The following is a 13,769-nucleotide window of genomic DNA, read 5'->3' as shown; positions in this document are numbered from 1 at the left end:
ATTGTGTTCCTGCTGTGTAGTGAACTCCTAAGCCATAAAGCTGCCATGGTTGTACTTCAAGAACAAAAGGAGCAGACATCAACAGACTCCTTACCTTTTAAAAATACCCAATTTGCAAGGAGATTAAGCACATGCCACCATCTGTCAGCACTCTAAATGCTTTTAAACATACCCTGCCACACACCTTACTCTAGAAAATATCATAGAGCAGGAGAAGGAGGCTGAATAAACGATTTTATAAAGCACATTGATAAGAAATATAATTATACTATTGCTTTTTTGCCACTTGTTTTTTATTTCCCGCCAAAAAAAAAAGTTTATAGGTAGACAACTGTGTTATATATAGTTATCAAACATTCAAACCACTCTAGAAAGTAGAACTTTTTGTATGGAATGAAAATTTTTTTAATGGCCAGCTTTGTGTCTTTCACATTAAATTTTTTTAATGTTTTAACTCACCTTTTTATTTGGCAGAATTGATATTTTAGACCACAAATTTGCTTTCAACAGGCATATTTCCATGCTAATCATTACTCTTCTTTATTACTTATTAACTTTAACCACACTGTGGTAAAAATGCTTTGGAATAAAATTGCCTGATAGAAAATCTCTGAATTCCGTTTCCCTTTTTGTTAGAAGAGTGAAAGGTGAATCTTTAAAACGAATTATGCTATCAACTGTATATAAAAACCTAACAAATAATTTGTTTTATAACTGTCAGTACATCGAAAGTGAAAGTTGCTCAGTCATGTCTGACTCTTTGTGACCCCATGGACTGTATAGTCCATGGAATTTTCCAGGCCAGAACACTGGATTGGGTAGCCTTTCCCTTCTCCAGGGGATCTTCCCAACCCAGGAGTCCAACCTAGGTCTCCTGCATTGCAGGTGGATTCTTTACCAGCTGAACCATAAGGGAAGCCCAAGAATACTGGAGTGGGTAGCCTCTCCCTTCCCCAGTGGACCTTCCCAACCCAGGAATTGAACCAGGGTCTCCTGCATTGCAGGTGGATTCCTTACCAACTGAGCTACTGCATGATTTTTTGGCTGTGTCATGGTTCATTCTCATTTTGATCACATTGGTGCTATTGCTTCTTTCCTAGTACTTTTCAAAAACTTCATTAACCAATAAAACAAACTGAGCATCTGCTGTGCTCATCCTTAGCCTGCCTGTGATGGGTCTTGAGAGGAAGGCAGAAGAGATCTCAGCCCAGGTCTCTGGCCAGAGGACCCGCCTGGCGCATTCTGACCGTCCATGCTGTCTACAGCAGACCTAATGTAAATTAACTTCACCTCTCCACCTGTGATTCCAGCTTTTTTAGTTCTCCCTCCTCCCCCACATGTCACACCCATTCCTTCTCTGAAAGTGTTAGTCTCTCAGTTGTGTCTGCCTCTTTGTGACCCCATGGACTGTAATCTGCCAAGCTTCTCAGTCCATGGAATTCTCCAGGCAAGAATACGGGAGTGAGTTGCCGTGCCCTTCTCCAGGACATCTTCCAGACCCAGGGATCGAACCCAGGCCTCCTGCATTGAAGGCAGATTCTTTACTGCCTGAGCCACCAGAGCCCCTTCTCTAGCCATCCCCAAAACTAAGGTGTTAGCCAGGGTATCTACCATGTGTCTCTGGGCATTTAAAGGAAATGTGGGATCAAGGCAGCTTTCCTTTACCAAAAGTGTTAAAGAACAATTCCTCAACAGCACTGTGAGGGGTGTGGAGTATTTTCCTCTAGGTCAGAGATGGTGGTGATAATTAAATAGCTTTTAAAATCATGAAAATAGCTCCCCCCACCACAAAGCTGATGTATTAACTAGCTCTCTGAAACTAACTTCAAAATATTTATCTTGGTTTTACAATATAGTGAAGAGACTTATGCAAATCTTTTAAAACTGTTTTTTATGGTAAAGTAAATATCATGTTTACATAAGTAAGTATGCTTATGTAAGAAAACAAGATGGAAGGTGCAGAAGAACGTGCAGTGGAAAAGAAACCTGCCTCATCCCTCAGTCTCCATTCTTATCCCCCGAACAGTGGCGGTCTCTCCAGAGGATGCCTGTGCTCATGCAAGGACATGTGTTTCCCTCTAAAACACAGACACAAATATATACTATCCAATCATTTCTGTTTTACACTTAACACAGTTGACCCTTGAACAACATGGGTTTGAACTGCATGTTCCATGTGTAAGTTTGTAGTCACTTACATGTGAATTTTTTCAATAAATATGTTAGAAAAAATTTTGGAGGTTTGCAACAGTTGAAGTAACTCACAGATGACCTGTGTAACCTAGAAATAATCAAAAACAATTATGGAAAAGTTACATGTGTCATGAATATATAAAATATACATAAATATTAGTCTATCCTTACATAAGCATGATAGGGTGGGTGACATTTAATATAAAATTATGTGTTAGTTCTCACAGCTTTATAACTTTGCTTTCAAAAGATCATGTTATGTACAGTATATCTCTCTCTCCCTCTCTTATAAAGGGAGAAACTGAATATCAGTCTGTCATCTCAGGTAAGTGAATTTTTAAAAAATGTAACAATGTTTCCAATACTGTGTTATGAATATGACTATAATACTGTATGCGATAAAAATTTTATAATGGTTCATTCATTAGTATATAGGCGAGGCTACTTTGAAAAAATTCTATCAGTTATACTAGGCTACTATAAAGTGGGGCTTCCCAGGTGGTAAAGAATCTATCTGCCAATGCAGGAGACGCAGTTTTGATCCCTGGGTCAGGAAGATCCCCCAGAGAAGGAAATGGTAACTGCAGTATTCTTGCCTGGGAAATCCCATGGACAGAAGATCCTGGCAGGCTAAAGTCCTTGGGGTCACACAGAGTCAGACATGACTGGGTGACTGAGCACCACCACAAACCTTGCTGGGTCTCAAGCCCTTGAGAGTATTATCATATGCTGACCTGGGAATCCTTGGGATGTACCCAGGATTAATTATTATAAAGGAGGGGGACATCACTTTTTTCCATTCTGGGTGAATATTAACTGATGAAAAATTCCTGCAACAGGATCTATGTATCTGTGACTGAGTCAAGTTCAAAAATTGCAGAGGCTTGTGAAAAACATTTTACCAAGACAGCTCTCACTTTCTAAATTTTAATCCTTGTTCTTTTGTTATTTCCCACAAATTTGTGGGAAAAGAAGAATGTTTTTGGAAGGAAAACAGGATATGATCATTGAAAAAATAGCCTGTTTCCTTTCTCTAAAGCACAGACAGGATAAATATCTCCCCATTCTCCCCCACAAAGAACAGAGACCAGGGGATAGAAGAGACCACGGATGTAGTGGTCTGTATACTGACCAATCCAGAACATGTGAGTGCTGAGGAGTTCATAGGACAGAGGTTCCAAACCCAGTATCTGCAGGGGCCAGGCAGGTAGGGGAGAAATGATTTGCTTTCATAAATCTTTTATTTGCCTTAAAATATGCAGTTATTTCTATCGCTTATACATTTCCCCACTTTTGATAGAAACTTGGGCATTTAAATATCTCACTTTTAAGAAAATTAATAATGAAAGAGTGATGTTAAAAGTCCTTCGTGTCAGGGAGTGGTAGGGACTGTGATAAACTCAGGTATCCAGGGCTTATCTAACATGAACAGCTGCTTCTGGGCCCCAGTCCACTGACGCCAGAGACTGCAGGCTCAGCATACATCACCAGCGTTTTCAAGAGAATCTTGGTAACCAAGGCTTTAAGGTAACATTTCCTGATCTGAAAGGTTGGCAACTAGGTCAAAAATCCTTCAGAATGCTAAGGCCAAACATTTGACCTTAGAAGGTGTAGAAAAGCCTGAGCTTATGACAAGGGCTCAGGTTAAATCCAGCGGATGAAACACAGCTCTTTTTTAAAGTCAGAGAAAAATGCTTCGCTTTGCAGCATAATAGGAATATTTCAAAATGCAGAGAAAATAAAAAGAAGAGAGACCAAAATAAAATAGCAGCAGCAAAGGCAGAAACTTTTATATAAGAGAAACTAAATCTGAGTGTGAGCCAACCCAGGCTTCTAGATATAGAAGAACTGAAGGATGGTGACTGACGTGGGATGAGGCACTGAGATCCTCAGGATTGGGCCATCACGAATCAGAGTGCTGAGGAATGAGGCCAGGGCTGGGGCTTTGGCTTCACATACTCATAAACAGGAAGGAATTTTAATTAGAAGAGCCCTGAACTACATCTTCATAGTACGTATGGTAATTTAGTCTATTCCATTAAGACTTCTTGTATAACAAACACGTTGAGTAAACCTGTGAGAGTCCATCCAGATTGCTGCTTGATTCTTCTCATCTAATTCCTCCCAATGCCCCTAAAAGAACTCATTCAGCTTTGAGGTAGAAACATCCAGACTTTTGTCAATGCAAACATTCACAGTATTGGAGCTCTCATCAAGACCTCTAGGCGACCAATTGCAAACTGGATTCAGAACCACAGGTGCTCCTCTGAGTTCAGCCCCTAGGGTCAGGGGAGTCAATAAGAGAAAGGAGAGAGATGGTTTGGGGATGCTAAATTCATGACATCTGGCTCCTGGTCTCACTGCTGCTTCCAGTGAGGTCACACAAACCCCTTCTCCCTAGCTTGACTTTTCAGCAGCAGCATCTTCGCGGAGTAAGTGTACTCTTATCACCGTATCTCCATCGTGTTATGTTCTGCTGTTTTCTCTCTTATCTTGGGGCACCATCTTCCCTTTCCCCTTCTCTACTTCCTCCTCATCTACCACTTATCTGGGTGCTGGGCTCCTTGGGCCTCGCTCTTCTCACTCATTCTTCTGGGCATCACTTCTCACCATGGCTTTGCTTACACTCACACTAACGTCCCAGCTTTTATCTTCAGCTCAAACTCCAGCCAACCTGACACCTCTACTTTGGTATCTCAGAGTCCCTGTCAGCCCAGTGTGCCAAAGCTGTAGGTCCTTCCCTTCAAAACCTGCTTTTTCTCTCAGTCATGGCACCACCATCCACCCCATTACACAAACCTTTGATCATCACTCTCTCCTCCATCCCTCAGCTCCAGCCCATCACCACATCCTGACTATCCTAATAATAAAGTCTGTCTCCAAACAGTGCCTGTCTCCCCATCTCCCCTGCTTCTTCTCTGCTCCAAGCTCTCAGTTATCAACAGGCTCCTCTAGTCATGTTGCCTCCTCTGAGCCATTCTGTATCCTGCCACCATAGTGAGCTTTAAAACACCCAGATGGTGGGATTTCTGGTGGCTCAGTGGTAAAGAATCTGCCTGTCACTGCAGGAGACATGGGTTCAAACCCTGATCTGGGAAGATCCCACATACCACAGATCAATTAAGTTCGTGCACCACAATTATGAATGAGCCTATGCCCTAGAGCCTGGGACCAGCAACTACTGATGCCCGTGCACCCTAAAGCTCTTGTTTTGCAACAAGAGAAGCCACTGCAATGAGAAGCCTGCACACAGCAAATGGAGAGTAGCCCCTGCTCACTGCAACTAGAGAAAAGCCCACATAGCAACAAAGACCCAAATGGTATCCATATCACTTCTTGTTAAAATTCCTTCCAGTAGCTTCTCATTGCGTTTAGGGTGAAGCGTAAATTTCTTAGCATGTCCTGTGGTGCCTCAGAGAGCCTGCCTTCTGCCTGTCTCTCTGGTATCGGTTCCACGTGTTTGACATGCAGACCACACCGTCTTGCAGTTCCTTAGGTGGCGTAAGTTCCCTCCTAGCTCAGAGCCAACCCTCTGTCTGGAAAGCCACCATCCCTCTACCATCCCTGCCCTTGTCTGGTCAGACCTTTCTCACCCTCCGGGACTCCGGTTCAGAGTCACTTCCTAAGAACTGTTTCTCTAAGGCAGCCTAGATTCTTGTACATGGAGGGCTCTGTGGCACTTCTCTGCTTAATGCTTGAGCCCCTTGTCCCCTTCACCAGTGTTTCCCTAGTGCCTTGAACAACGCCTGAGGCTGAGCAGACACTCTGGAGACCTTTTTTGAATAAATGAACACAGCCAGGACAGGAGCTGTCTCCCAGATATCTGCTGCTCTAGCATGTTTTCAGGTCAACCCAGAATCCTGGCAACCTACAGAGAGTTAACAATTTATTTAAAAATATTTACAAAAAATATTTACAATTTTACAATATTACAAAAAATATTACAATATTACAAAAAAAATTTAAGATTTGTGAGTCCTAATTGGGATTTAGTTTTAGTGATTGACTTCTCTAAATGAACACTTTTCTGAAAATAGGTTGAGAAATAAGTTATTGGCTATTTACAGCTATGTAAAGCTTATCTTACAGCAGAAAATAGGAGAGACAAGTGGTTTAAATATCATGTGACACCTTCCCGTGTTGCTGGAGGCATTGTAAGCCCTCTTGAGAAGTAATTTAGCAATCTATGTCACAAACCTTAAATATCTATTAATGCCTCAATGGTATGGTAAAATGTACTCTCACACTCCTGGCGGAGGTCTAAGTGTGTTCAATCCTTTTGGAAAGCAGTGTGGCCATGTCTATTTATGTTGTATTCCTGGGGCTCTCCAACTAACTTCCTAAATGGCCACCTTCCTCAGGAACCACTGGACCACTCCACACCCTCAAGCCGGGTACCCTTTCCCTGGCTTTTGGTAACACTTACCACGTTTGTAATTACTTGTTGAGCGTCTGTCTCCCCTTCTAGTTTCTAAGCTTCATGAGAGTAGGTTTGGTACTTGCTGTATTATCTCTGTATCATTAGGACTATCAGAGTGCCTTATGCACACTAAGATAGATAAATACTTGTGGAATAAAATGAATTGAGATAGTCAGCCTAAATAGAAATAGATTGAACTCCCAATAATAATATTAACAGGACTTCCTTGGTGGCACATTGGATAAGAATCCACCTGCCAATGCAGGGGACACAGTTTCAATCCCTGGTCCGGGAAGATCCCATATCCCCGTGGAGCAACTAAGCCCATGTGTCACAACTACTGAGCCTGTGTGTGCTGCATCTACTGAAGCCCGTGAGTCTAGAGCCTGTGCTGCGCAACGAAAGAATCCACCGCAACGAGAGGCTGAGCACCCCAGTGAAGAGTAGCCCCCCTCTCTGCAACTAGAGAAAGCCTGTGTGCAACAACGAAGATCCAGCACAACCAAAAATAAAATTAAAAATAATAAAATAAAAAATTATTTTAAAATATTAACAGTTAAACTTTCTGGAGAGGATGATGTGGGCTGACACTGCTGCATATCCTTTCTCACAGCAGCCCCTGAGCTTCCTCTCCCACAAATGGTAAACCTAAAGACATTAACATGTCCAAGTGAAAGTCACCCAGTCGTGTCTGACTCTTTGCGACCCCATGGACGGAATTCCAGGCTGGAATACCGGAGTGGATTGCCGTTCCCTTCTCCAGGGGATCTTCCCAACCCAGTGATCGAACCCAGGTCGCCCTCACTACAGGTGGATTCTTTACCAGCTGAGCCACCAGGGAAGCCCAATTTAAGGTCAATCAGCTAGTAGGTTGTTTATCAAAACGTTATTTATAATGCTCAAAAATTGGAGAGAATCTATATGTTATTAGAATAGCTTACAGTGTAGTTATTAGAATCTAACTTTTTAAAAGGTGTGCAGTAACAGGATGGGTGTAATGTAGTATTTAGTCCATGCGGTTCAGTGGGTCCTTCTGTGACAGTGCTTTCTACCTGCTGCACGGCACCCATGGTTCCAGAGTTACACTCTTTTAGTTCATACAGGTATGTTGAGCAGGGCCGAGGGGGCCGGACAGAAAAAAATTCATCTGGAAGATGGGCAACAGCTGGGTGAGCAGGTCCTGAAGCGAGAGTGAGGAAGTTCAGTGAGTCTGGGGGAGTTATAAGAGATGAGGCTGCTGCTGCTGCTGAGTCGCTTCAGTCGTGTCCAACTCTGTGCGACCCTATAGACGGCAGCCCAGCAGGCTCCCCTGTCCCTGGGATTCTCCAGGAAAGAACACTGGAGTGGGTTGCCATTTCCTTCTCCAATGCATGAAAGTGAAGTCGCTCAGTCGTGTCTGACTCTTCGCGACCCCATGGACTGCAGCCTCCCAGGCTCCTCCGTCCATGGGATTCTCCAGGCAACAGTACTGGAGTGTGGTGCCATTGCCTTCTCTAGATGAGGCTGCAGAGGTAAGCAAAGGTCAAGTGGAGAGGATCTTTGGGTTGTATCCTGAGGCAACAGTGCCCCTGGCAATTTCTGCACCTGTGAATGTGACAAGTTGCAGGTGCCCGTCTTGGCATCTGAGAAGCTCCAGGTACTTGTTTCAGTAGAATTGAGGGCTATATATGGAACATGGAAAATTAAAACAATCTAAGATTTGAGGTCTGGGCCAACAGACAATTATTTTTCAGAGCTTATAAGAGAATTTCTGTTTTCCCTAATTGCCTGCTGTCTAAACTGCCTCCCCCCACCCCACCACTTTAAACTTGGTTGATTGCTTTCTGTTTGAGACATTTGAGCGGGTGCACTTCTTTGGTTGAAACAGTAGTCAGTTCTGTCCTCTTAGAGCAGAACTAACTGTTCTGTTAGTTCAGGCTAAATGTTTCCAGATGTGTGTGTGTCAGTCGCTTAGTCATGTCCAACTCTTTGCAATCCTATGGACTGTAGCCTACCAGGCTCTTCTGTCTGTGGAATTATCCAGGCAAGATTACTTGAGTGAGTAGCCATTCCCTTCTCCAGGGGATCTTCCTGACTCGGGGATCAAACCTGGGTCTCCCACATTGCAGGCAGATTCTTTACTGTCTGAGCCACCAGGGAAGTCCCTGGTGTCCCATATTCCAGATATGGGAATATAAGTGTGGGGCTTTATAACTTGGAATGCCTTCTGTTCAAAGGCCCAGTAAGAGTGTCTTGGCTGTTTTATTTTGCTTCATCAAGTGTATTGTCTGGAGCAGGAAGTTCACATCTTGAAGATAGAGGTGTTAGACAAAGAAAATGAGAAAATAATTGTCTTTTTTGGTATTTTCCTTGCTGGGTTCTTCTTTTCTCATTGTCCATACAAATATACTATACTGTGCCGTTCAAGAACTTCAGTTTTTCTCCTTCTGCCTTTTATCATGTCTGAAATATCTGTTTGCCTATGATTAATACTTCTGTCTATGTATTAAATCACCTGGACAATTTTGGGGGGAAAATAGATGGCTGGCCCTTGCCTAAGACCAATTCAGAATCTCTGGGAGTGGGGCTCGGGCATCCCTGGTTTTCAAAAGTTCCCCAACTGAGTTATCTAGTGCTGTATTAACAGAGCTCCCCAAAACTCAGTAGCTTAAAGAAGAATGATTTCTTATTTCTCACAACTGTGGCTTGGCTGACTGCTCCTTCGGCTGGTCTTACCGGAGCTTGCTCATGTAGCTGAATTAAGTTGGGGTGGTCAGCAGGAGCTGAGCTTGGCCGGGACACCTGGGCCCTGCTCTCCTCGTGGTACTGCGTTGGCCAAAAAGATCATTCAGGTTTTTATAACGTCTTATGGGGAATCTGAACAAAATTTTTTCCAGTTCTATATTTTCTTGTGGGCTGAGTCTGGGTGGGTCTCATGATTTGCTGTGACCAGTAGAATGAGGCAGAAGTTATATCACCTGATTTCTGAGACTGGCACCTTAAGAAGCTTTTCAGGCTCTTTTTTGTTCTCTTAGGTCACTGCCTGGAGGCCTTCAAGCCCTGAAGAACATTAACCAGTAGTTAGTTTGCTTAGTTGTAGGTATTTCCAGTCAGATTATAGACAGAAGAGCCCAGAAAGCCAAGTACAAGATTTATCTCTGCCAACACCAACATTCACTCCTGCCAGTTCTTTCTAGATGCAGCCCTTCAGGCATGTCAGATTGGAGAGTCTTCTGATTTTTCTGTTTTAAAATGTTTCATCAGCCTAGGAAACCTGATTTACTCATTCATTCACAAATAATGATCAGATGCCTATTATGTACAAGGCTGTGTGCTGGGGGCATGACATCATTTTGAGGAAACAAGAGAACACAGACCCTGATGTCTATCATGAATCTTACATTCTGTGTATCTATTATATCTATCGACAACAGAGTTCATTAAAAAAAAATCAATTGAACAAATAGTAATTTTGAAGGATTCCAAAGGATTCATACTTCAGGGAGCTACAGGGGACTCTGAACCAGTCTGGGGAGATCAGGAAGACACCTTTAGGAAAGGACACTTGATCTGAACCTTAAGGATGAGTTCATGTTAACTAACCACTGCCCCCCTCTTTTTCATTATCCTTTCCCAGCCTTCTCATATCTCTTTGCCTTCACCAGCCACCAGGGTTATGATCATTTTTTACGTGTGTGCATGTTCAGTTGCTCTGTCTTGTCCGACTCTTTGCAACCCCGTGGACTATGTAACCCACCAGGCTCCATTGTCCATGGGACTTCCCAGGCAAGAATGCTGGAGTGGGTTGCCATTTCCTTCTCCAGGGGAATCTTCCCCACCCAGGGATCAAACCTGCATCTTCTGCATCTCCTACAATGGCAGGTGGATTCCTTACCACTGTGCCACCTGGGAAGCCCAAACAGCTCATCAAGAGAAGTTAAGATTGTACTATCTACAGCCTCCTTCAATCCAAGACAAGAATTTTTCTAAAGGACAAACATCTTTCTTCTGTTGGACCAACATTAAAGAAAACTGTCTTTCACAACTCCAGTTTAGCACCTTGCTTTTTGTGTTTTCAGCAACTCAAGCATCCCAATCTCGTCAACCTCATCGAAGTCTTCAGGAGAAAGCGGAGGCTTCACCTGGTGTTTGAGTACTGTGACCACACGGTGCTCCATGAGCTGGACAGACACCAAAGAGGGTGAGTGACCCGTCCTTTATAAACAAAACCCAATAAATCACACCAGGGTCGGCGAGGGAAGATGAGCTATGACCCTTTTTCACGGTAGGCAGGGACAGCCAGTGTTTGGTCAGCATACTTGGCTGCTGAGGGGTTGCCAGAAATGTTGGGAAAGGGATCATAACTAGTCATTTTCATGAAGAAAGCAGCAACCACGTTAGTAGGTTGAACTTGATTTCTTTGGTATGTTATCTCTACATAGATGCTATATCAGTCTCTAGGAAAGAAAAGGAAGGCTATCAATTATTCCACGCCAGCCTAGGGAAGCATAAGGACTTGGAGGTTGAAAGGAAGACTTCAAAGACAATGGCTCATAGGAAATTTAAGGCTAAAACAAACATGGTGTTTTTATAAGTATTTTTTTAAAACTTATTTATTCTTAATTGGAGGATAATTGCTTGACAGCGTTGTGTTAGTTTCTGCCATACATCAGTGTGAATCAACCACAAGTATGTATGTAGTGAAGGACAGGGAAGTCTGGCAAGCTGCAGTCCGTGGGGTCGCAAAGAGTCAGACAGGACTGAGCGACGACGGAACAGCAGCAGTATATGTGTTCTCGCCCTCTTGAAGCTCCCTCCTGCTTCCTACTGCATCCCACACTTCTCTGTAGTCACAGAGAGCCAGGTTGAGCTCCCTACATTAACTTCCAACTAGCTATCTATTTTACATATGGTAATGTGTATGTTTCAGTGCTACTCTCTGAAATCGTCCCACTCTCTCCTTCCCCCATTGTATCCACAAGTCTGCTCTCTATCTCTGCGTCAAAATGGTACTGATGAACCTATTTGCAGGGCAGCAGTGTTTTATCTGAAGCAGTTCGGGTATCCGGTCTGCAGTATTGGTCAGAGTTTTTTTGGTTACAAATGACAAAAACCTAACTGACGCTGGTGTAGGTGAAAAAGGAAGTGGTGGTGGCTGTAACTGGGAAGGTGACTCTGGAGGCTCCGCTGATCTTAACACGTTTCTAGCACAGACAGCTATGGGGTCGCACAGAGTCGGAAACGACTGACGCGACTTAGCAGCAGCAGCAGCAGCACAGGCAGCACCTTTGTGTGCAGCAGCAGAAAGTCCTGGTGAGCAGACAGAGCCTTTGTTTGAAAAACCAGCGCAGTGTGGGGGAATCTGTTCCTCTGAAGGTAGCTCCTTCTGAGGGTGAGCAGAATGCAAGCTGGAGTTTGGCTTCTCTCAGCTGGGCGTCTTTAAGGCAGAGCACCTTAGGTGGGGCTTTCTCTTTCCTTTTCTCTCCCTCTGCCTCCCAACTCTTCCTTTCCATATTGGCTTCATTCTGCCTTTCAGGTGAGTCTCCCCTACAGGGTTGATTTTGGAGGGCATATGTGTGCTGTGAGATGGAAGGTGTTAGGAAAGGAAAAGTGTGTAGTGGAAAGCATTGCTGTAGGCTTTGTATCACCCTGTGTAGCCATTCTAGAAGAAAGGAAATTCTAGAAGAAAGTAGCGTCTGCACAGAAAGTCCAGTGGAAGACTCAGCTTCAGTGATGCAGTTATCCCTGGAAGCAATCACCTTGCTAGAGGAAGAAGGTAGAATGATTAGGAGGCCCAGGTAACTAGGATTCAAAGTGAGTCAATCAAAGAATACTTCACAAAGGAGGTGGTCTGTGGCTTGAAAGGTAAGGAGACTCCCCAGAAGTCGAACAGAAAAGGATATCCCATCTTCTCCTTTTGCTGTATTCCTAGAAGCTCAGCTTTGGCTGGGGATAATCTGCAGAGTGCACCAGAGATCAGAGTGATGGAAGGGCGCTGCATCCTGACTCTCGTTCGCACTCCCGTGGCTGGAGGCTGAGGCTCGCTCAACAAGGCTTTCAAGCCTTGGCCAAGAGCTTGCTCTGCCATGTGCTGGTGGTTATACATGATCCAGCGTGACCTCTGGGCAGATGGGATTAAAGTGGCTCTTGATTTGTTAGTGACCATGGCACAGGCGGCTTTTCTTGTTAGTTTACACAGAGAGAGCCAAGAGGACATACTTCCTGTCCTCAGAAAGTCACTGATATAGAGAAATGTGTTCAAGGAAGAAAACATTTAGTGTGCTGGTATTTGCTCTTTTGACAGCTTGCAAGTGACACTTCGATTAAGCCTACTAGTATAAGTTACTTGTGCCATGGCTAACTAGGGAGTTGTTGCAGAGAATTTGATTAATCATGTTCGATTGAGTCATTTGCCAACTGATTAGTGGGAGGTTGAAAGCAATTGGGAGTCAGTTCTTTTTTTAGCATGTAGTTTAAGCAGAAGAATAAAAAGACAGGACAAGGAGGGATGAGAGTCCTGGAGGCAGATTTTTTTTCTTTTTAACTCTGCTGGCTAAAATCTCCAATATGTGTTCCAGAAAATGCTTTAATATAGAGGTGGGTTAGAGAAGGGAATGTCTGGTAGACACATGTGTGGTTAAGTACAAGAAACTTCATTTCTAAATGACACTGTGCCATGGTTTATCAAATATCAGACTGACTTAAGGAACACCAATAAATGAGCAAGTTTGAAAACTAAGATTTATTCTAAATCAGATCATTATCTATTTACTTTGAAGTTTAAGGATTTTTGTTTGTGTGCGTTTTAAAAATAAAAGTAACTTTTCATTATACTAGGTAGGAGTGGCATCCCTGGTGGTTCAGTCTGTAAAGATTCTGCCTGCAATCTGGTAGACCTGGGTTCGATCCCTGGGTTGGGAAGATCCCCTGGAGAAGGAAACGGCAACCCGCTCCAGTATACTTGCCCTGAGAATTCCAAGGACAGAGGAGCCTGGTGGTCTACATACAGTCCATGGGGTCACAAAGAGTCGGACTCAACTGAGTGACTAACTTTCGTACTATTTAGGGAAGTGGCATGTTCCACTTTATATTTTAGAAATTTGTACCTGGGAACATAGTGATCACCAGGCTTTCTAGGGGTAAAGAGGCAAACTCAAGGAGGATCAACCTGCCAGAT

General features: G+C 43.6%; 1 protein-coding gene across 5 annotated transcripts in view; it reads left to right on the top strand.

Annotated features, from left to right (window-relative positions):
- Window positions 1-13,769, top strand: part of CDKL1 (cyclin dependent kinase like 1) — a 52,104-nt gene that overhangs the window by 15,526 nt on the left and 22,809 nt on the right. For 4 of the 5 annotated variants that reach the window (XR_008699214.1, XM_055537587.1, XM_055537584.1 and 1 more), the window contains exon 3: window positions 10,672-10,793. Coding sequence is in view for 4 of the 5 variants with exons in the window: in XM_055537587.1 (XP_055393562.1) it covers window positions 10,672-10,793 (122 nt within the window). In the remaining variant the exon portion in view is untranslated. Of the gene's footprint in view, window positions 1-7,718; window positions 8,125-10,671; window positions 10,794-13,769 lie in introns of those variants that run through there. The other variant, XM_055537586.1, reaches the window with a different exon arrangement.

The sequence above is a fragment of the Bubalus kerabau genome, chromosome 10, assembly GCF_029407905.1.
Source record: "Bubalus kerabau isolate K-KA32 ecotype Philippines breed swamp buffalo chromosome 10, PCC_UOA_SB_1v2, whole genome shotgun sequence".
NCBI classification, from domain to species: domain Eukaryota; kingdom Metazoa; phylum Chordata; class Mammalia; order Artiodactyla; family Bovidae; genus Bubalus; species Bubalus kerabau.
This window is presented reverse-complemented; position numbering and strand designations above follow the sequence as displayed.